Below are 23653 nucleotides of genomic sequence, written 5' to 3'. Positions count from 1 at the left end.
ATATAGAAAAGGCCTTTTATTTTTAATATTTTTACATATGGCTTGAAGCGTTTTTATTACAAAGAGGTTACAAAAGGTTGAGGACTTTTGAATCATCAACCACAGGTGGACAGGACAACACAGCCATCAATGGTAGAAGCACCTACACGGACTGAGCACAACACAGATGGTCAAAATAACAGCAAGTAACTGAAAGCATGTCTCTTTTCCATGTACAGCAGAACAGTAGAGATACCACTAACACCACCTGCACCCAAATGCTAAACATGATTCCCTTGGGTCGTGTTCATTACGCACCAAACAGTACAAAATGGACTGAAACAGGGAGGACTACCTGGACTTGTCGGATAGCAATCGCTTATTTAGTTTTCCCTTTCAAAACAGTTTGCTACCATGTGCCCTATTGAACACGACTCTGTAGTGTTGGACTTGACCATTTGAGCAGGAGTCACTGCACCAATACCGTTCACGATATAAACAGCAAACAAAAAGACTGCATAATAAAAGCCTGTAATGTTAACATGTGACTCGGCTGACTCTTCCACTATAATATTCCTCTCAAAGCCACAACATCACAATCACTATTAAATCAGGATTTATTTATTAATTTTCTAGATGTCTAATCATCAAACATGATCTTTCAAAAGATTCATTGGAATTGGAAACAATTTTCATGTGTGTGCCCAAACTACGATATTGATCAGAATCGCAGAATTTAGCTTTACAGTTAATCTAGATCCAGTCCGCTTGACCAGGCTGCATTTTGGACATGAAGCTGGCCAGTCAGAACTCAAAGTTAATTTATTTCCATTAATTTTTTTAAAAGGATGAACAGCGGTTGTTTAATCCAAAGTACTTTGCATATAACTTCATCATGTTCATGACTCCAACTCATGTTTCTCTTCTTGCTCGCTTCTTCTTCATCACTGGTTTGGAAGGCTGGCTCTCTTCAGGTTTTTCTATGGGGTAAAACACACAGGGAGAGAACGTCTTACAATACAATATGGGACTCTTTGTAAGACAAGATACAGGTTGTAAAAAATTTAATAGAAAAAGAGAAACAGATACGACTTTAGAACCAGGAAGTGTGTACAATCCATTCCAGAAGGATCACCAGGGAGTGAACATTTTTGTTCTAGCCCAGTACTACCACCTGAATCCTCCAATCAAGGGCTTGGATATTAGCTGGGGTGGAACAAAAAGGTGCAACCCATGGAGGTGTGGTCCTCCTGGAGTGGATTGAGAAACAGTGCAGCTGTAGAGAAGTTTGAGTGGAGGCTGAGAGAGCGAGAGAGAACTGCAGCCCTGCCTGTATACAGCCTTGTGTTTGATTAGGGTTGCAACATTTCTGTAACTTTCCCTGGTTGGAGGATTCCCGGACTTCCTGCTTATTCCCAAATTAATTCCAGGAATCTTCCAAATAGGATTTCAGGGAAACTGGGAATTTTAACAACCCTTATTATACAGTAAGGACTATCCACCTCATTAGAGGGACATTTAACCAGCCTCACTCTAGAAATCAACAGCTACACTTTGCCACAACCAGGGGACGACATCTGGTTGGGAGGAGGAAGGTGAGCAGGCAGCTTGGTGGCCCAGTCAATCACACAACAATGGAGGCCCTGCCTAGAAACAACGCCTAGCAGCCCATAACCCCCCTAGGCACTAATATGTCTAGATCTGAATGGCACGAGTGGAAGGTAAAGCTATTCCTCCTTTAATATTAACGTGTTTCTATTGTGATCATAGTATAGCAAAGGAATGAGTGGGGATATAGACTATAGGAAAGTATAAAGTGAAGTAAGGTGTATGCAGGGATCGGACCCCAGCTGCTGGCCGACATACGTAGTCTGGGGTCTGCAGCACTACCACTAGACCAGACTCCAGTGTGATTCACATGTGGTTGTTCTGATAGACTTACTCTGTGATGGAACATGTAGACTGTTCTGCTTGGCAGTAGTCTCTGTGGGTTGGGGTGGCACTTGTGTGATAGGGGCTTTGTTCTGAACTACCACTGGTTTCTCCACTCTTGCCTGCAGGAAGAAGAAACCTTGGGATTAAATAGGCTATAAAGAGCTTTTTGCCTCTGGGGGTGCTCTTGGGCCAAAAGGGGTCCCCTAAACAGACAGAAATATTGTGTCCTTAATGGCACCTTAATTCCTTTATAGTCCTTACGAGCCCTAGTCAAAAGTAGTACACTATTAGGGAATAGGGTGCCATTTGAGACCCAGCCATTGGGGAAGTCTATAGAACAGTGTCACCAACCTCCACAGCAGCAGTGTTGACAGCCTGGACAGTAGGAGCAGCAGGCTCCTGGATTGGCTGCTTCTTCACCTTGGCCTCAGTAACAACCTTTTTATTTGGCTCCTCTGACTCCTGTCAATCACAGACAGAACAAATATGAGCCAATCAGGAAGGCCACAGGTAGCAATGACCCAATGAGGGACTCAGCAATGTAGTTATAATGAGTGATGGTAACAGTTTACATTAAGTTGCTCTATTCATGTGTAATAACATTAATTACTATAGTAACATTGTAAAAATGTTGTTAAGGAGTAATCCAGTAACTGCTTTGTTCTTCAACTGCTTAGTCTATAGTGTTACCTGGCCAGTAACTACTGCATCTTCAGCTTGCTGCTTCTTCTTCTTCTTCTTCTTTTTAGATTTCCCAGCTCCATCAGCGGCAGGCTCTGCCTTTTCTCTCTCTTCACCAGATCCCTGCTGTGAAAGAAAAACATTCCAAGTACAAAACTAAATCAAATATGTGACACATCTAGACTGCTCAACATGACAACCTTTCCCCAACTTGAGCTTAAAACGTCTAAATAATATCAAGGGGAACGTGTACAGTAAGTAGCAGATACATTTTTTACATGAGAAGGCTTCTGAAATTTAAATGTGCAGCTTTGTTTGACAGAGGCTTTTAAATTGAAACAATCCCCAAATCACTACTATTACTCTACGCAGAACCTTGTACAGGATACAGCATGGTCTCTTTACAAGCAACTGTTGCACTGCAGTCAAACTAGTCCCATTTCAAGGATGTAGTGCTCACTACCAGTCAGTCTATCCTCACATATGCATCAAGTTATATTTAGAGGTTTTTAAATGCAAAATGTAAATTCAATCCTTGTCATCTCTCTCTTCATGATGAAATGTTCTGTTTAACTAGGAACATCTCTGCAGATGGTTTCTCTCTCTCCTCAACTTTCCCAGATTATATTTACAGAATTTAAATATAAAACATGTTATTTATTTAACCAGGAACAGGCCCTTGATGTTAGAAACCTCTTGTGAGGGGCACCTGAAAGAGTGTTGACAACTGGCGACTAACCTTGACAGGCTCTGGCAGGGGCTCCTCCAGGCCAGGGGGGGCAGCCTCTACTGGAGCAGGGAGTTCCTCATTGTTCCCCCACACCACCTCTGGGGCAATCCAGTCAGAGCTACTGTCCACTGCAGCAGCAGACCCACCTACAGCAGAAAACACATCCGGAGGAAAGGTCTAGTTAAAACACCTACATGGTACAGACAGAGATTATGATCAGCAATTTCTGATACTCATTTTTTACATTTTTAGTCATTTAGCAGACACTCTTATCCAGAGCGACTTACATTTGTTTTCTTTTTCATACTGGCCCCCCGTGGGAATCGAACCCACAACCCTGGCGTTGCAAACGCCATGCTCTACCAACTGAGCTACACGGTGATATATATACTCCATTATATATTCTGATCAACTGGTGTGTTCTTGTGTCAGGAAAATAAATACCACATGAATCAGATAATATACCTGGCCATTACAACAGATCAAATATTTTTGACCAAATTCATAGTTAGTGCGTTTTGCCTTTGTTAGGCAGTATACTTGTCAGTAGTGTAAACCATGCCATCTAGAGGCCAAAAGGTAATCCTACACCCAGAGTCCACAAACAGAACACAAAGAACAGTCAGTCCATTACATTCAGTGCCAACTCCTAGTCTGGTGAATGGAGACTAGATTCAGGTCTTTAGCCTTTATCCCTGTTATCCCCGCATCAATGACAGCCATCCTCCTAATAACAAACATTGCAATACAAAACCTTAGTGAAAACTCTTGCCAGTAAAAATGTCATTGTACTGTGTATACTTCGCTGTATCCCCTGCATGACAAATAAAGTTTGATTTGATTAATATAAAAATGCTCCATTACATATGCAGTATATTCCTGGGAAATATTACTACCATCATTACCGTCAGTCTCCTGCCCCCAGACAGAGGTGTCTTGGTTGCTCTCAGGAGAGTTCCAGTGCTCCTGATCAGGAACAATGGTAAGGGCTGGGGCCTCTTGGGCTGTCACAGCCCGGTCAGCCCATTCTCCAGACACTACCGGAGCCTCCTCGCTGCTAATATCTGACACCAACACACACACACACACACTTTAACACCCTTCAAGAACATCCACACATTGGCACCACTTTAAATAGTATGCCTAAGAAAAGGACTCCAACCAAGTACTGTACAAGTAAGAGCATGTAGCTAATTCATTTTCTTAAAATGGGACATTATTTGATTTCACTCTTTCATGAACCTCTCCTAACCCTTAATCAGATGCTAATTTTAATCTATATGTATATTTTTTACCTTGAGGTGTGACGACGGCAACAGCAGGGACGGCATATGCCTTCTCAGCTTCGGTTTTGGAGGATTCCCCTGAGGGAAATAACAGTGATGTTTAAATGCAAGGCTGTAGCTATATTTCCATGTACATTTATATTTCCTATTTGCAAAGGGAGAGCAGGTCAACACACAAAGAGCAGTAGCCTGGAATCCAAACTGATATGCTCAGTTTCTCTATTGTCAGTTTGGATTCCAGGCTAACAGAGCAGTTGACAAGCAGCAGAAGCTACACCTCTCTCTCTGGGCTCGGAGTCCTCCAGGGTATGTATTTATAGCAGGTCTGATCAACAGGGGACCAGCAAAACGCAATAACACGAGAAGACAGAGAGTAGCAGTCTCCCTGGATGCCAAATTAGTCTGTAGCTGTTCGAGTGGTCTGAGGCAGTCGTTAAATAATGGGTGCAGCCTTTTGCCAACAGAGAGGTTATACAATAAGGTGATAGACCTAAAGCTAGCTAGCTTTACCTTTCTTCTTCTTCTCTTTCTTCTCAGAGCCAGACCCAGGGGCTGCAGCTTTGGGGCTGGCCTTGGTTGACTCTGTGGGAGGAGTACTGGGCAGAGGATCCACTCCTCCAGGGCTCCCTGACCCGTCACCGGTGGTCTTGTCTTTACGGCGCTGCTCACGCTTCTCCTTGTTACTGACCTTGGTCTCCCAGGTGCCTGAGACTGATAGAGACATGGGGGCAGGTTAGTGGGAGAAAGTTAAATAGGCCTACATCTCGTGTTCAAATCCATGGTTAGAATGTCAAGGCTCTGGGCCCGGTTTCCCAAAAAGCATCTCTAGGCTACGTTCATCGTTAGAACCTTCTTAGGAGCATCGTTACATCTCTGAGCTGTTTCCCAAAACCATCATTACTAAAGTTGCTCTTGAAAACACCCATTATTTAACGACTGCCTCAGACCACTCGAACAGCTAAGTACGTTGTTAGATGTCTTTTGCCCTTCCGCGTCACTTTATACACAGAAGATCTCCGCTAAACACAAAAGCAAGATGTTTATCCGTCTCTCTGTTACAGCCGATAACTTCAGAACGAATGTGACAGACTACAAAAACAAAGTAGCCAATTTTTTTGCATAACAAATACACTTCAGATGAAAACAGAGATGACTGTATTAAAAGATAAATACTGTCTAGGTTACATACACCTATATATTTGAATGATATGGAAATCCATTTCATGTTAATGCAATTGAGTTTTATTTAGCTATTTGTAAGCTACCGTTTAATTTTCCCCCCAATCCTATCAGTATCACATGCCTCAACGATGGCCAACTTGATTTTACATTCTCTCTGGGGAAGCATTAGAATAAGCTAAGAACAATTCTACATCTTGTAGGTTAAAAAGGAGAAAGCTGATCCTAGAGCAGTGCTCCCCCCTCGTAAGCCTAAGTTCCATCACTATCGGGTAACCGGGCCCTGGTCAGATAGTATGAAATGCATAAATTTATGCATTCATCTAACACATTCAAAGATGAATCATTTCAATTTCTCTGAAAGGACGTAACGATTAGCTGTAAATGTCTGCCCCCACCACGCTTTGCTAGGCACAATTGATTGAAACAGTTGGTGGTATTAGTGGTGGTGCTGTATGTCGTACCTTCCTCTGATTCCTTGCCATGAGAAGAAGCTGTCTTAGCCTCCTTTACTGCCTGTTTCTGCTTCTTCTTGGTCTTCTTTACCTAAACATATTGAATTCAGCATGTATGGTGGATTAATGCTACAAGGCAAAGAGGAAGGGAAAGTGGTAACATACAGACTTATCACCACCTGCACCATTAGGACAGAAATCCCCATTTTATGAAAGTCACTCAATCAAGTCAACGCGGTCAAGCTAGGACTATATATAACTGAAATCACACAGTTGAAGTCGGAAGTTTACATACACTAAAACTCGTTTTTTCAACCACTCCACAAATGTATTGTTAAACTATAGTTTTGGCAAGTCGGATAGGACATCTACTTTGTGCATGACACAAGTAATTTTTCCAACAATTGTTTACAGACAGATTATATAACTTATAATTCACTGTATCACAATTCCAGTGGGTCAGAAGTTTACATACACTAAGTTTACATACACTAAGTTGACTGTGCCTTTAAACAGCATGGAAAATTCCAGAAAATGATGTCATGGCTTTAGAAGCTTCTGATAGACTAATTGACATAATTTGAGTCAATAGGAGTCAATCTGTGGATGTATTTCAAGGCCTACCTTCAAACTCTGTGCCTCTTTGCTTGACATCATGGGAAAATCAAAAGAAATCAGCCAACTCAGAAAAAATGGTAGACCTCCACAAGTCTGGTTCATCCTTGGGAGCAATTTCCAAACGCCTGAAGGTACCACGTTCATCTGTACAAACAATTGTACGCAAGTATAAACACCATGGGACCACGCAGCTGCCACACCGCTCAGGAAGGAGACGCGTTCTGTCTCCTAGAGATTAACGTACTTTGGTGCGAAAAGTGCAAATCAATCCCAGAACAACAGCAAATGACCTTGTGAAGATGCTGGAGGAAACAGGTACAAAAGTATTTATATCCACAGTAAAATGAGTCCTATATCGACATAACCTGAAAGCCGCTCAGCAAGTAAGAAGCCACTGCTCCAAAACCGCCATAAAAAGCCAGACTACGGTTTGCAACTGCACATAGGGACAAAGATTGTACTTTTTGGAGAACTGTCCTTTGCTCTGATGAAACAAAAATAGAACTGTTTGGCCATAATGACCATCGTTATGTTTGGAGGAAAAAGTGGGGTAGCTTGCAAGCCGAAGAACACCATCCCAACCGTGAAGCACGGGGTGGCAGCATCATGCTGTGGGGGTGCTTTGCTGCAGGAGGGACTGGTGCACTTCACAAAATAGATGACATCATGAGGAAGGAAAATTATGTGGATATATTGAAGCAACATCTCAAGACATCAGTCAGGAAGTTAAAGCTTGGTCGCAAATGGGTCTTCCAAACGGACAATGACCCCAAGCATTCTTCCAAAGTTGTGGCAAAATGGCTTAAGGACAACAAAGTCAAGGTATTGGAGTGGCCATCACAAAGCCCTGACCTCAATCATATAGAACATTTGTGGGCAGAACTGAATAAGCGTGTGCCAGCAAGGAGGCCTACAAACCTGACTCAGTTACACCAGCTCTGTCAGGAGGAATGGGCCAAAATTCCCCCAACTTATTGTGGGAAGCTTGTGGAAGGCTACCCAAACCGTTTGACCCAAGTTAAACATTTTAAAGGCAATGCTACCAAATACTAATTGAGTTTATGTAAACACAGACCCACTGGGAATGTGATGAAAGAAATAAATAATTCTCTCTACTATTCTGACATTTCACATTAAAATAAAGTGGTGATCCTAACTGACCTAAGACAGGGAATTTTTACTAGGATTAAATGTCAGGAATTGTGAAAAACTTGAGTTTAAATGTATTTGGCTAAGGTGTATGTAAACCTCCGACTTCAACTGTACACCATCCTGTTCCCCTAAATCTGTCTACCAAGAGCCTTTTGACATGTCATTTATAGGGTATACCGTACTTACACTCTCAAACGCTATAAACCAAACATCAACAAATCAAATAAAAATTATTTTAAAATGTCAGCGCCTCAATGCAGAATGATGCCAAAATCAACTATAAAGAGCATTGATTGACAGCATCAGCTGGGTTGAGAGCTGTATTTGATCACGGAGTAGCCACACTTGACACTAGCTAAATCAGGAAGCCATCGGTCCCATCCTTTAGGATTTGCTGCATCTGCAAGTTAATTAAGATCTGGCAACCAGACAATGACAGCTGGCCCCTGCACATCACAGGACAGTAGGCGTCCTAAGGGAGGCAGGCCTCTAGTCTAAAAGCCACATCATCACTAGTAAAACTCCACTACATACAGGCCCGTTCTCATCTTCAATGCATGTTTAGCGCAGAAATTGGGATATTACATAGCTAATTATACCCAAGCAGACCTGACCTTAGTTTGCATACAACGGACTTTGTTTTGCATACAACAGATTCAACTCTTTCACTAGTCTCCTAGGCTAGCATACAAGCATTTGCCTCTGCAAGCAACATTAGGCCTACCTCAGAAGCCTTTTCTGTCTTGACTTGAGGAGAATGATGTGGCACTACTGGCAGGTTGTCTTCGGTCACTCTGACTTCCTCTTGCAGCTCAGCAACTGTACGACCATTTGGCTGTGATTTCTGCGGGACAAAAGAGAAGACAAGGCTGAATTTGAAAAAAAACACTATGAGTTTGGCTCGTGTGACAGGTTCATCTAGCTAGCCGAATCATGCTAATGTCGGCTACTACTAGCTAGCTAGCTACTGTGACGTTAGAGCTGTCAAAATTAGCATAGCATAACTAGCTAGTAAGGCAACATTGGAAACGTTACCTTTTCTGTAGGTCCTTTTCTTTTTCTTCTGTTCCTCTGTTCTCGCAGCCTTGATAGGAGCTGGTTTAGTGCTTTCAATAGTCTCATCAACTTCAATTATGGTCGCTCGCTTCTTGAACAGCCCACGACAGGCCGAGGCCCACATAGCCACCATTAGCACGAGCCCAATGCACGCTGCTAAGAAGATCAACCATGGCGGAATCTCGGGCTTCACTCCAAAATCCACCCCGAGTTCTGAGTGCAAGAGGTCTAGGCCGGTGGAAAGAAGCTCATTCAGGCGACCTGCTATCAACTTCACCTGTTGACAGGTCGCGTCCTGCCAGTTCTCTGCCATTTGGGTTTATCTCGATGATTGACAGAAAGAATATGCTAAAGTTAACGTTAGCTGGCTAAAAATAACGGTTGTGACAGGCCAAACAATAAAACCACGATCATCGCTAGCTTGTCATCCACCTAGCCGCTAACGCGTTAGCTAGATGTCATTCATGTAACATTTGAGTCGGTCGAAATGGGTTAGCCTCATGTAGCTAGCTATGTGTGTCTCAGATCGTATGACTAATGAACCGCTTTCTTGCCCACTGTGATAAAGCAGGAAGGTTGATTTCAAGGAGCCACAGAAACAGGCGGGGCTTAGCAGTATCCAGCTCTACGATTGGTGCAACTTCTTCATGGAAGGCGTCCCTCTGAAGTTTTCCCCATTCAGTTCATCGATCATTTAAAGTGTTGGTTTTCCGGACAAGATTAAGAAATTGTGGTCTTGGACTAGAACAGATGAATTGGGGTTAGTTGTCAGTATATTTGACTAAAAGCCATGCTCAATGGTGAATCACATATCTTGAACCAAACTGAACCTTAGCTGTCCACCTGGTCAAATAGAATGTATGTGGCCTGTTTTATTGTATGCTTGGATGTATTTGCCCAATCTAAATCATTGCAATCTTTTTAAAGACCAGGTTTTATCAGCATGCCTAGCAATTATTGTGAGAAAATCATCGATTTAAACCATATTCAGAAAGACATTCGACAACAATCAAGAGACTTAAAAATATAATTTGCATCCAAGTTTATTTTGTAATTCCCTACTCCCCCTATACAAGAAAAATAATTACTTTCCACCAAGGCAGCAGCGAACTGTCAGTGATAGTAAGTGTTCTGTTTAGGGCAAGGAACAAAATCATAATCACAGTGGGTTTTTTTATACTTTTACTTTTTAAATACTTCTACTGCGGTCCTCTTTGGCTGGGTTTCGGCACACAGTTTGCTGTTGAGCCAAATTCCTGGGAAGTAAAGGTTTAAGCCAATAGAGCGGAGCCGAGGGCTTCAACTTTACAAAGCCAATGCAGGAATGTATATTATCTTCAGAACTAAAAAAATTAAAATAAAATAAGAACAAGCCGTCTGTGTTCACAACACAAACAAAATAACCGCCAGGGGAGCGACAGCATTTTTGTATTTTCTTTGAATTCCATAAAATTGTATAGACAAAAAACAAATCTACAAAAATTGAACTAGGTAAATATTACACAACAGGTAAACATGTTTGTCAACCTCTACACAAAACCAAAGTTCTTGGTCTTAATGGCTAGTAAGAGTTTCTGTTTTAGAATCTGTTTGGAGGAGTAGAGTGGCACGTAGAGGCGCGAGATGCAGGTGTTGGCCGTGGGCAGGTGCTGGTCGTCCGGAGGCCTGATGGTGATGGAGGGCATGGGCTGGAAGCCTTCCTCACTGGCTGGCAGAGACGGACTGGAGGTCCAGAAGTACACCTGCAGGGAGAGGAGAGGAGAGGAAAAACACAGTCTCAAGGTTCAAAGTTTATGTGTAATAAATACATTGGACTCAGATTTTTGTATTGGAATTTGTACTAGACATTGTGCAGATAACAATGACATCTAATAAGCTGGGACTGCATCAGGTGGTGAAAATCATTTCTTACCAGATCTTGCCTCTCAGTCATGCTCATCTTCTCCACGATGGACCAAAACCAGCGTTTGAACTGCAACAACTTATCAGCATTTTCCCCTGTTGAGATTCAGAGTGGATAACAAAAATAAGTGACTCAATCATGGAATAAAAACCATAAACTCAAACACATTTAAGTCATGTAAAAGTACAACTTATTTATGTTACAAGACTTCCAACTGCTCCAACTGCATGGCTAAAAGTGTAAGGGTGAGGATCAATAACCAAAGGAAACCTAAATGCATCCAGGTTTTATAGTTCTAGAACCAGGTCTCCCCGTCCACATAATCTTATTAATTGTGATCAAAAAGGCAAAACTGATCCTACATCAGCACTCATACTCTGAGATTCTTTGTGAATACGGGCCAAGGTCTTTGTACCAGATTCATCGTTGAAGGACGTGAAGCTGATGAGCATCTGCACGTTGACCTCTCCACAGCCGTTGACCAGCAGCCTGAAGTCCTCAGCTGTCAGGTCCTCCAGGGCATTCTTAGGAAGGACATCCAACAGACCCTTCCTCATCGCCTGAGAGAGACAAAACAGTATTTAACATTGCATGTTAACATCTTTATATACAGTACACATCCATCCCCTTCTCATCGGCTGAGAGAGAACATGGTATTAATCTCACATGCATTTACGCTCAACAATATTGTCTCTGTACACATCTAGGCTTATCCCTTCTCCAGCTTTAGACTGGCCTGGTGTCAGATTTCCTATTTCGGAAACTCCTATGGCCATTGTCATGCCAAAAACACAAACAGATCTGGGACCAGGCTAACTTTAGACCTAACTCAATACAGAATGCCCCACTTGGGTCCCCTTATTATAATGAATGGTAATTCACTTGTATACAGTGCCACGTGAGACAGTGTACAACTCACATGAAGAGGTTGCTCGGCGACTACCAGCATCCTGTGTTCGGCGTACTTCCTCACGTATTCGTAAACATTGAGAGGAGTCACAGGCATGTTGACCCCACCTGACAGCAGCTCCACCTGATATAGCCATGGACAGCAGATAAGTCATATTCATAACATTCTCTCAGTCAGAATTAGTGTCAAGAAGAGAAGGGTTTTCAAAATAATAACGCGAAAAATGCAAAACGGTCAAGTAATATAATGTACAAGTACAGTGAAAATATCGTGACAGAATGCTTTAGCCCAGAGTGCAGTCTCAGAGTTGATTGACTGTATGTGAAATATTCTCCCTGTGAGTTCTCTTTACCTGTCCAGCCCCTTCCTCTTTGCACAGGTCTATTGCGAAGGCCAAGTCCATGGCTGCAAACACAGCCTCCGCCTCTCCAGCCTGAGAGTGACGGATCAACTGCCGCAGGCTCTCGTACATTACCGGGTCAAAGAAGGCAAAGTCATGCCAGTTCACCTGCACACCACACACACACACGGATGAGAACTCTATCCGTGTACAAGTCCAGATGTAGCAGTTTCCATATAGCAGAGTACAACGGTGCCCATATAACAGTGGAACTCATTACCTTTCTGCCAAGCAGCACCTTGATGACATGTCTGTTCAAGGTAATTGGACAGAGCTCATTCTGCAGCAGACACAGCCCTAGTATTCTGGAGGAAATAAACAAAAAAACTAAACAATTAAATACTTGGAATTTCTTTGTAGGCTACATATAATTGTAATTTCGTTGTTTCATCTCTGAATACAAGTAAATAGAGGCTGCACTCCCTATGGGTCCTGGTTGCACTATAAAGGGAATAGGATGCCAGGACTCAGCCAGTGGTCCCGTCCTTACCTGCCGATGTTCCTGAAGCAGTTGAGCCTGGCCTCTGTGTTCTTGCCGGGCCGGGGAGAGTAGAATCCTCTCTTCCCAGGCTGGTAGAACAGGGGAGCGTTGTCGTCTCCGTCTTCAGGGTCATCCAGCTCCATGTCCACCACACTGCGGGTGGAGCCATGACGCTTACGGTTCTCCTGCTGCTACAACCAGGAAATGAGGAACTTTATTCGTAATTGACAATAATTGACTAATTCTATTGTTATTACAGCGTAAAATAATGAAAATCAGTGCCACTTAGGGCTGACACGGTGACTGTATTACCGCCACACCGGCAGTCACGAGTCACGACGGCAGTCAAATTCCACGTGACCGTGTAGTCACGGTAATTAGGCTTCTCCAAGCTCTGATGCTGCTGATGGTCATTAGTAGCCTACCAAACTTGCTAACTGCCTGGTACTCAGCACTCTATTGTCCCTCTAAATCACTCTTACCTCAATGCAAATGTGATCGTAGCTTAGCCCTTAGGCCTATATGTTTTGATAAGGTTTGTATCACAATGAAAGTGGCCAAATAACTTCTTAAAATTAGGCACATTAATCCGCTTTATAACCGGTGTAGAGCCTAACTGGCATACATAGGCTGTGCATGAGTTAAGTTTGGGGAAGAACATTTTCACCATAAAAATGCACCTTTATAATAAAGCAACACATAAATAGATCGCATTTGCTGTCATTTTTTAGAACATTTGCTGTGTTTTCCCGCTAATTGATTGCATTTTGGAACATTCGCGCTTATAGCCTACTGCCGTGTGCGCATTCCTGCGCTTATAATGTGAAGAAATAGCCTAAACGTTTATCAACATTTTAAGCTAAACGTTCTGATTGGTTGCATCAGCCTCATTGCTTTTCAAAGTTTTTTTTTATGCTAGTGGTTGTATTAATTTGGGATCTATCGCATCCCACAACCGTCCCAGAGTACTGTACTATGGGGGATAGTAGATTGACATAGGCTAGTGCTTTTGCTGTTCGTCAGGCCTAGTCATCTTGTTGGCTGATGAAAGGTGAGCTAAATGTGGACAGTTCTAACATCTTCGCAGTTGCGTCCCCGATGTGTGTCTTCATTCACTTGTAGCCTACTTCTTAGCTGAAATGCCTATGAGAAGGACCCGATCACGTGAGGGGCATTGGCTACATCAGAGAGCCATGTGAGTGCGAGGTGCTTCGGAGCACGACAGCCGGGAATTATAATTATTATATTCAGCCCAAGGGCACAACGGCCACTTTGGCCGCAAAAGGCACAGATTTTTTTAGGGGGCATTACGGCCACACAAGGGGGATGCCGCTGGGAAATTCAAGGCCTGGTGAGAATATTATCAAGTGCTTGTCAAACTGATGAAGTGTGTGCAATTTGCGACTTTTTTCAAATCATCATTAGAGTCCCATCATGCAGCCTTAGAATGTATTAAAAATCAAAACAAATAGCCCAACCTTTGTATCACAACTAAAGTTGCATAAATAACTCTAAATCAAGCGTATAGGAGGACCAGTGCCTTTGTTAACCGCTCAACACAAACAACCTTTCTATTTTATTAAGCTATGTTCAATTGTATTCTTCATACTACAAAATAAAAATAATGCCACGGAATTTAAGCAAATCTTGTCTGCTAAATGAACTAGTGTAGCCCACAGCCATATCAGGGCCTAACATAAGGACAACTACGAGTGTGCTATTCTGTTCTTTTCTGAAATAGACCACATTTTCTTCATATCGTGTTTCTTTAGACCTGTCTAAAATAAATAATGGATTTATTGTGATGTGTAGGCTATACTAAATTGATTTATTATACTTTTTTAAATGTAGATGTTCCAAAAGCTCTGCATCAGTGGCTTGTGGGCTATGCATGGAAGCCAGGAGATGCTACATGTGTTTATGTTAATTAGCAGTCAATTGCCGTGAGAGCGGCAGTTATTTGCTTGACAATCACCAGCTGACAAAATGTCATACCGCCACAGCCCTAGTGCCACCCAGTAAAATAGAAGAGACTGGTCTTGAGAAAGGTTGCTAAGGCTGAAATATTGACATTAAACAGTCCCCTATATCCCCTCTGTTATTATTAGAGCATAATATCATTGGGTGATCATGAGGTGAATATTTGTATTATGTTATAGTAAACCTCTAAAAAGGCCACATTCAGAGAATTCTAACCAGTACATGAATGTCCACATTCCTTTTATTCTTCATACAACTTTCTCTCAGGCACTAATGACTTGTGCCTGGACCACAGAGCTGAGGCATGCTGCGACCGGAGATGGAGAGCTGAAGTTTACCTGTGCTTTCTCAGGAGCCTCCAGGAGACCCAGGTCCAGTATGCTGTCAGCACCATTTTCCCTGTGGAAGGAGAGAGGGGTTTTAGTCAGTGTATCCTTTATTTCACTTTTATCTAACCAGGTTGTCCTATTGAGGTCAAAATACCACTTTCACAAGGGAGACCTGGCCAAGAGGGCATCCTTGAAATTGTGTAGGGTGACAAGATGCGTCCCAAATGGCACCCTATTCCCTATACAGCATATAGGGGCTCTGGTCAAAAGTAGTGCACTGTGAGTAGGGGTGCCATTTTGAGAACAAAATGACAACAGAATGGTGAATAGGACACTGTACTATACCTTCCATGTGCAATGAGCAGCTCCATGGCCTCCTCCACCCTGGCCCTGAGAGAGTCCTCACTGGCCAGCAGCAACAGCAGCTGGGCTGGGGAGAGCTCCAGCAGCATCCCTGTGATCTTACTGGCAAACGCCTGGAGAGGAAGGAACAACACCAATCAGTCACATTATGTATCACTGTCCTGAAGTTATCACTTATTCACCACCCATCACATACAGTATTCCTTGTTGATTGTATATAGATATTACGCATTATAGATTGGATACTGTATTTATAGATGATGGATACTTTATTACTTTACAGATACTTCATCACAAGACAAGTATAATTTCTGTGCTTGTTTGATTGTTGTAAAGCTGGTAGGTACCGGCTGCATAGCGTGGACGCGGGGGTACAGCCTCTCTCCCAGGGCCTGTCTGTGGGCAGGCAGGGGGTCAGGTTCGTCACTGGGGTTCCCCTCTGAGGCTGGCCTGAAGGGCCGGGTGTCAATGGACAGCTGTCTCCTCGAGTCCCTAGAACACACACAGAAGGGAAGGTTAGCTAGCGCCTTCAAACTTTCTACACCATCGTGCCGACCCGAACCAAAACTGGCCAGTGCAGGCCATTGTCTTACGCCAGATCGCGTCACTACTACGCGATGCTCGTCCATCAACCGATCGGTCTTGTAGGACGTGGAACTCATCTCTAAAAATAAATTTTGCTCATCCGTCTAACACTAGTTCCTAATTCTGAAAATCGCTCCGCTCTCGGTATCTATGACGCACTGGCTACTACGGCAAACCATGCTCCAGCTAGCAGCCTAGTACAACCTTGTTTGAATGGCCATACGGTAGCTAGTTTAACAGCTTGTTGATGAAGTTGTACAGAACCAAAGTTATGGGACTGTTCTCAGAAATCAGCATGTATCCGACTAACAGCTGCCATTGTGCCTCGCTACTCAGTAAAAATTGGCCAACGCGATAACGTCGCAGAGAGAAGTCAGCTGTGCTGTAGAACTCGGTGCACTAATCACAGCAGAACAGATATCATGAGAACTCATGTGCATAGCTAGAACTTCACTACACTAGCTAGCTAGATGGATTATTCAGCATTGAGTGTGTGAACTGGTGTTAGCATCCCTGTCTTTCTTTTCATATGGATTGATTTGAAATGTTCGTACACATTTAGAATTTCATAAATACAGATTCTACCACCACAAAACACCTTCGCTAGATATAGAATTAGGTAGTGAAGCCTTGCTCATGACATTTAAAAAAAGAAATTAGCTCCAGGTTTATAGTTTTTGGTAAGATTCACTGACTCTTGAGGATGAAAGGAGGTTCAGTGGACGTTGTCACCTTGGTAACCTTTTCAAATGTTAGGACAGCATATTGTAGACTGACTTCTTTGTAGCTATCCCATGAGTGTTTGCGCTATCCGACGTAAGACAATGCAGCGCAGGCCAGAAACTATGATGGATGCGTAACCAGGCCAGCTAGGTTTGGCTCGGCTCAGCAGTGTAAAAAAAATAATACTTTTGGTATAGTTGAGTAGTGAGGTGTCTAAGGCTATAGTTACAACTTTCAGACTATGTTGCATTTGGATTGCTTCGTGTAACACCCCCAGCAACTGATAAGCAATTCATCTACAACTTGGATGCATCCAGTTGCAAAAAAATTCAACTTTGTGCACTAGTTGCAAGCAACAGCCAATCAAAATGAATGCTTCGCACATGTTCCATTTGAAGGTTCGGAACTCCGACCCAGTTGTCATGTCAACACAGCTGTCAGTGCTGCGGGAACCGCGATCAAGGTTGGTAGAAGAGACATTAGCCAAACGGGAGCTGTAAATAAATATTGGCATTATGGGAAGTCATGGTTAATGTACATGGTTTGGTAGTCAATAAATGTAATTTTTGAAGTGAACCCAGACCTCTCTCAGACCAGATTCAACTGAAATTGTCCAACATGAACTGCTGTCAATTTCATTTTGACTAGCTAGCTAAATTGTACAGCCAGCATAATCTCCAAAACCATTCTTATACAATAACCATGCGGTTGGATAAACAATTAATTTGTGAAATCATGATGTAATGCAGCAGATTACATTAGGTGAGTTAAGACTTCTCAAACCATATGACAATAGCAGCTTCAATTTGATTGGCTGTTGCACGCAATTTCAATCACGTTTGAGTTACTTCGTATATCAGCAAAGTTTCTTGAGATGTCACTTGCAACCTCTAACTGCAACTAAATTTGCTTGAAAGTTGCTCTGTGTAACTCCAACCTAACACATTAACAGATGAAGGTCAAATGTTTTCTGAAAGGCAACATGTCCTAATAGCCCAAAACACACTACAACCACAGGGTTGATGGGCAGGGAGGTTGGTCTCTCACCTGTCTCGGTCTCTCCTAGAGCCGGCTCGGAGCCCTCCACTCCTCCGCTCCCTCTCCCGGTCTCTGTTCCTCAGCCGCTGCATCAGATCTACACACAGAGGGAGACTTTAGGAAAGATATATCTCTATGCTATTCTGAAATTCCTATTGCTTCCCCCAGAGTGTTGGTAGTAGTAAGTTGTCACCACCACCATGTTTAAGTGACATTTGGGTTAAGTAATTAATAAATTGACGCTAGTAGTTTCATACTCAATGTCATACTTGAGTTGTAATCGTGATGACACGTACTGCTGGCCTGCATGCCCTTGCTGACACTCTGCACACAGTCCAGGTTGGGCAGCTTGTCATTGGACAGGAAGGCCAGGGCGATGGCAGTGTAGAAGCTACGGGCCACGCCACTACCCTCGCCCGGCTCGTCCTTGAAGGTGACCTTGACGCGGTGCACAGCCATGGGTGTGGTGGTGCAGCGCCGGCCAAAGTGGGTGTTGAGCTGCCTCATGGTCTGCTGGATCAGCTGGTCACGGTCACGGTCCACCTCCAGGGCAAGGTCACGGGACTGGAGGTTACGGAGTTTCTCCATCTCCCGGCGGAACTTAGACTCCTTCACCTCAAAGCCCCCCAGCTCGGTCAGGATCTGGGGACGGGATCAGACAGACAGGATTAAATGTCTGGTTAGATCTTCAACTGTTTTTATGTTTAATTAGTCCTGATCTCATCTTGGTAATTGTACTTTTCTTTATTACATGTTTGTCTGTCAGGATCTGGGGACAGAAATCTGTAGTGCTGTAGTGACCGTTATAAAAGCGTACATTTGTATCCGGGATGCTGATTGGTTGATAGCCGTTAGTTATTCACGATAATCCACGGGTAAAGCCTGTTAACAGTTCCATTTGAATTAGCAATGCGCTGTTCAACAGCCCAGCCAGGCAATCCATAAACTATCTAGACATTTCCCCATGCTTCTAGCCCATCATCTTGGTAATGGTATTTTTCTTTATTTTGTGTATGTCTAGCTGTATAATTTTGTGGATTTCATTGTATTAATGGTTTGGGGTGGGGGAAATACTGTAAATATAATAAAAGTACAAGTGTTTCAACACCAATCCCTGAGTGTGCATACCGATCCAGGCTCTGCTCCAACGTCCTCCATGAAGACGCGTCCGAACAGCTCCAGAGACAGACGCCAGCGGCCCAGCAGCATGTCATGGGAGATCACCATCCCCATGAAACTACAGTGGGGTCTGGAGAGGAGGACACAGAGATGTTATACTTCCTAGTCAATATTACAGTGGGGTCTGGAGAACACAGGAGAGGGCACAGAGATGTTACTTCCTTGTTAATACCAAAGACGGGAGAGTAAGGAGCATTTACATATGCAGTTGTAAGATGCAGAGGGAGAGAACTGAGGGGGGAAAACACTTTATAACTATATTCAATGTTTCCTTATTGAAGCAAAGAGAGAGCGAACTAAGAAAGCATACCTAGATGGGATTTTCATTTATTTACTAGTCACTAAGACGTGTACCATACCTAAAGGAAGGGAGCGGGGGTCCGTCGCTCTCGGTGAGGCCTATCTCAGCCAGGAGGCTGCTCTTTAGCTGGGCAGCTAGGTCGTGCGGTGAGGGGCCTGGCTTTGGAGCCACTAGCTCCTGGTCCATGGGCTGGTCCTCTCGGCCGCGCTGACTAGTCTCCATACTCATCACGTTCTTCAGGTTGGCTGAGTAGGACATCTTGGTGGGTAGGATCTGTGGAATCCATGGGGACACAACACAGCTCTGGTTGAAGTGAATGGTGCTATAATGAATGTTTTTTTTAATGATGGAAATGTACTTTGAAGACTGTGGCCCTGTTCCAATTATTTGATGCATCTTTCCTTCCTCTTTTTCTTCCATGAAGTACTAATCACTGACCTAACATAGATTGGCGTAAGCAAGCTTTCCAGTTTCCATTGCGTTGCTTTCACCAATCCAGTCATGTCAGACCAGTGATTCTTTCAAGAAAGGAGGGAACGGGAGATGAGGGAAGGATGCATGTTGATTGAAGGGACGAGGGATAAAGGAAGGGTGCATGATAAGAGTATTGGCGCAGGGCCGGTGTGTTGTCAGGGCGGGCAGTGCGTTGCGTTGCGTTATGTATACCTGAGAGGATCCCATGTTAACCTCCAGGCAGCTGCGGTCCAGGGTGGCCTCGGCCAGGCCTTTGCTTGCTGTGTACGAGGACGAGTACAGGCCCTGACTAGGACGGCCAAACAGATCCTCCTTCCTTGCATTGGGCTGGGAGGTAGAAAAAAATAAAATAAGTTGCAGTGTCATATTATTGTAACAAACAAAAAACAGAGATGAGCAACTTATTAGTAGTGGTGGACTTATTGACTTCTAGAGTATATTGCACTGCTTGCCCCATAAAGGTATAAGGAGGCAAAGAAGCTCTATAGCTGTGTTAACATAATTACTGTCTTAACACCGCATTAAGGATTGTACAGAAGAGGCTGTATGTACAGAAGAGGCTGTTTTGTGAGCCCATTACGACTGCACGTCACTTTAATTCCACTTTGTTAATAGAATTTCTCTTGTTGGTAGTTATCAATAAAATGGCACAATAAGGTACAGAGCATTCTATTTGCCTGCTGGCGTGAAAGGAGACTCCCAGCTCTGCTAAAACCATTGACAACTACACCATTGACAAGGGATTGTTAAATAAATGTTATTTGTTGTTATTAAAACTATTTGGTTTTAATATCACCTCTTGAAGAGCATAGTCAGAACTTCACATTTCAGATTATTCCATATTTAGCTAGTTCTAACATCAGAGTTATACAGCAAGTAACTGCACGCTTTTCATGATCAGTAAACATCAATTGATCATGTAATTCCAGATACGTGAGGGTAGCCTCACAATATCTCAATATTGGCCGCCATTAATTTGATAATTTAGTGAAAAGTGAACTAACCATACCTGATAAGTATGAGTGGTTTAGGTTCATTTCCCCATTCTTTGTGGGCTCTGCCTGTCAAGCAACGCATTTGCCGATGTAAGCCTATCGTTAGCTGATAATGACGTTTACTTTGCAAGCTACCGGTAGAAACTTTGTACAGTTGGTTAAACATAGTGCTAAGTAGAACTAACGTACTTTTTTCTCCAACCAGCGTAGATCTACTTAGTGAAGTTAGCTAACATTAAACCCTTTCCAACATTTTTTGTGTTTAATCACGATTGCTGCTGACAGACATGATAGGCTACATTGATTTATGGACCACGTCAAATTGGCTAGCTAGCTAATAACAGATCACGTCAATATGGCTAGTTAACAAGCTAACTTTCAGGGGATAAACTAGATGGCTATATCCAAATATTGTTTAATTTGCTTGCCATCTATAGTGGTGATTACAGTAGTACGAATGACAACTTGACGAGGACTTGCCGATGTCAAGCTGTTTCCAAAAGCCTAACCTCTGATGAAGTAAGCTAAGTGACACAGTTTGCTTAGCTAGCTGGCTACATGCCAAATGATAGGCTACCCTTACGTATCTGAAAATACATGATCAATTGATGTTTACTGATCATGAAAAGCATGCAGTTACTTGCTGTATAACTCTGATGATAGAACTACATGAGGAATAATCTGAAATGTGTAGTTCTGACTGTGCTCGTCAAGAGGTTATGATATTACATCCAAATAGTTATAACATGTATTTATCAATCCCTTTAAAACTGCACATAGTTGTTAATGGTTTTAGAGCAGCTGGAGGTCTCCTTGCCCCCCAGCAGCCAATCGAACACTCTGCACCGTATTGTGACGTTTTATTGATAATGACCTATACCGGTCAGTGCAAATTAAAGAAATGCGCTAACCTGCAAGAGATGAGGCTGGTCTGCCAGGGGGATGGCCTCGGCCAGGGGGACCTCGAAGGGGTTGGGGGGGATACAGCCCAGGAAGGTCATGGAGTCAGAGCGCCGGAAGAACGGGTGGTTCTGTCCCGTCTCAGCAGGGACCGGGTCATCCTCCTTATCCTGGAGCATGGAGCCTGAGAGGGAGAGAGGTCAGCACTGCTTCCCTGCATTTCTCCACACTGCAAAAGACCACTAGGAAAGACTGGCCCACTAGGAAAGACTGGCCAACAAGGAAAGACTGACCAAAGACTACTGTACATAGTGCAAACAACTGCCTATTACCTATATCAGGGCTCTTGAACCCTGTTCCTGGAGAGCTACCGTCCTGTAGGTTCAAGCCAACTCTAATCAAGCGCACCTGATTCCCCTAATTAGCTGGTTGATGATCTGAATCAGGTTAGTTAAAACTGGGGTTGGAGCGAAAACCTACTCCAGGAACAAGGTTGAGAGTGCCGTGAAAATGTATTTGCCCCCTTTCTGATTTTCTCTATTTTTGCTACTGAATGTTATCAGATCTTCAACCAAAACCTAATATTAGATAAAGGGAACCTGAGTTTACAAATAACCAAAATATATACTACATGAAAATTGTTAGAAAGCAACAAATTTGAAGTTTTAGAATGGCCTAGTCAAAGTCCAGACCTAATTCCAATTGAGATGTTGTGGCAAGACTTGAAACGAGCAGTTCATACATGAAAACCCACAAATGTCGCTGAGTTAAAGCAGTTCTGCATAGAAGAGTGGGCCAAAATTCCTCCACAGCGATGTGAGAGACTGATCAACAACTACAGGAAGCATTTGGTTGGAGTCATTGCAGCTAATGATGGCGCAACCAGTTATTGAGTGTAAGGGGGCAATTACATATTTCACACAGGGGCATTGGGTGTTGCATTACTTTGTTTATAAAATAAGTATGTAATTGTGTTATTTGTTCACTCAGGTTCCCTTTATCTAATATTAGGTTTTGGTTGAAGATCTGATAACATTATGTATAAAAAAATATGCAAAAGTAGAGAAAATTAGAAAAGGGGCAAATAGATTCACTAACAGTGACTTAAGGTGGCTTATTGAGCAAACCGTTTAAGTGTTGTTTGTCAGATTTAAGTGACTCAAAAAGGGCAAAACTGTTTGTCTAATCTGAACTTAACCGTACCTTTGGGAGTTGCCCTCTTCTTTTTGCCTCGTTTCTGCCTAACTGCCTTTCTTCTGGCTTGTCTGCCTTCCAATACCAGAAAACAACCTAACAGCGCTCCACAGATCAATGGACTAGTAACTCAAACTCTTAAAATGGCTATCAATCAAACTGAGGTGAAAAATAAGGAGGTTAAGAAACCCGTACGAAAACACTTCAAATAGAACACACAAATATAAAAGCATATCATTCATAATTCGATGAACTTACTTTGATTGGTGTCCTCGTCATTCTCATGTTCAGAATCTTCATTGTCCAGTCCCAGTTCCAGAATCTCACGGTTCCTGTGGGATAAACGAATAGAGTTAAATCACACTGAATATGTGACATGCGGGTCATTTTCTAAGGGAGTCAGTGGCTCCTTCTCAATTAGGCTTTCCTTGATTCCTCACATCCTCGCTTCCTTCGCAAAAAACATTGCAGAAGAAGCCAAGGTCAGAGGAGAGGAACCATGGAAGAATTGAGAAAAGACAGTTGAGAAAGAGTGTGTAAACATGTCCACCATTCCAGGGGAGTCTGTACCTCTTGCGGTCCATCTGTGTTGTGTCCAGAGTGGTCTGCTGGTTCATGGCTTTGATCCAGTAGATGAGGGCCTGGAAGACGTAGGCCACGTGTTTGAGAGAACACACGTCCAGCACGGGCAGAACGTCAGAGTGCTCGTCGTTATGGGAACGCATCAGAGACAGGGCGTAGTTCAGGAAGTCTCCCCGCGCTGACATCATCCCCTGACGCACTGTCAGCAGAGTGGCCGCACGCCTGGGAGAAAGGAAGGAACACAC

The 23653-nt window shown here is 43.2% G+C and overlaps 2 protein-coding genes across 18 annotated transcripts in view; both read right to left on the bottom strand.

Annotated features, from left to right (window-relative positions):
* Window position 1: 1 nt before the first annotated feature.
* Window positions 2–9662, bottom strand: LOC121586041 (protein LYRIC). The gene is given in 12 exon segments (XM_041902464.2): window positions 2–959; window positions 1922–2033; window positions 2266–2376; window positions 2605–2721; window positions 3335–3471; window positions 4231–4389; window positions 4621–4689; window positions 5122–5322; window positions 6255–6336; window positions 8740–8859; window positions 9051–9066; window positions 9068–9662. Coding segments are annotated over 12 exon segments (1509 nt in total). The 5' UTR covers window positions 9385–9662; the 3' UTR covers window positions 2–891.
* A 436-nt stretch (window positions 9663–10098) lies between these two features.
* ubr5 (ubiquitin protein ligase E3 component n-recognin 5) overlaps window positions 10099–23653 on the bottom strand; it is a 39483-nt gene continuing 25928 nt past the window's right edge. For 8 of the 17 annotated variants that reach the window (XM_045225799.1, XM_045225804.1, XM_045225807.1 and 5 more), the window contains exons 39-56: window positions 23397–23630; window positions 23085–23158; window positions 21644–21816; window positions 19930–20064; window positions 19322–19536; window positions 18912–19032; window positions 18041–18425; window positions 17793–17880; window positions 15785–15929; window positions 15420–15550; window positions 15084–15144; window positions 12775–12956; window positions 12505–12589; window positions 12237–12392; window positions 11894–12007; window positions 11351–11534; window positions 10984–11069; window positions 10099–10813 (exon numbers count right to left, since the gene is read on the bottom strand). In XM_045225799.1, coding sequence (XP_045081734.1) covers window positions 10601–10813; window positions 10984–11069; window positions 11351–11534; window positions 11894–12007; window positions 12237–12392; window positions 12505–12589; window positions 12775–12956; window positions 15084–15144; window positions 15420–15550; window positions 15785–15929; window positions 17793–17880; window positions 18041–18425; window positions 18912–19032; window positions 19322–19536; window positions 19930–20064; window positions 21644–21816; window positions 23085–23158; window positions 23397–23630 — 2782 coding nt within the window. In that variant the 3' untranslated portion in view covers window positions 10099–10600. The other 9 variants (XM_045225843.1, XM_041902728.2, XM_045225847.1 and 6 more) reach the window with 7 other exon arrangements.

Source organism: Coregonus clupeaformis, chromosome 2, assembly GCF_020615455.1.
Source record: "Coregonus clupeaformis isolate EN_2021a chromosome 2, ASM2061545v1, whole genome shotgun sequence".
NCBI lineage: Eukaryota > Metazoa > Chordata > Actinopteri > Salmoniformes > Salmonidae > Coregonus > Coregonus clupeaformis.
The sequence above is the reverse complement of the archived record's forward strand: the minus strand, read 5'-3'. Positions and strand labels throughout refer to the sequence as shown.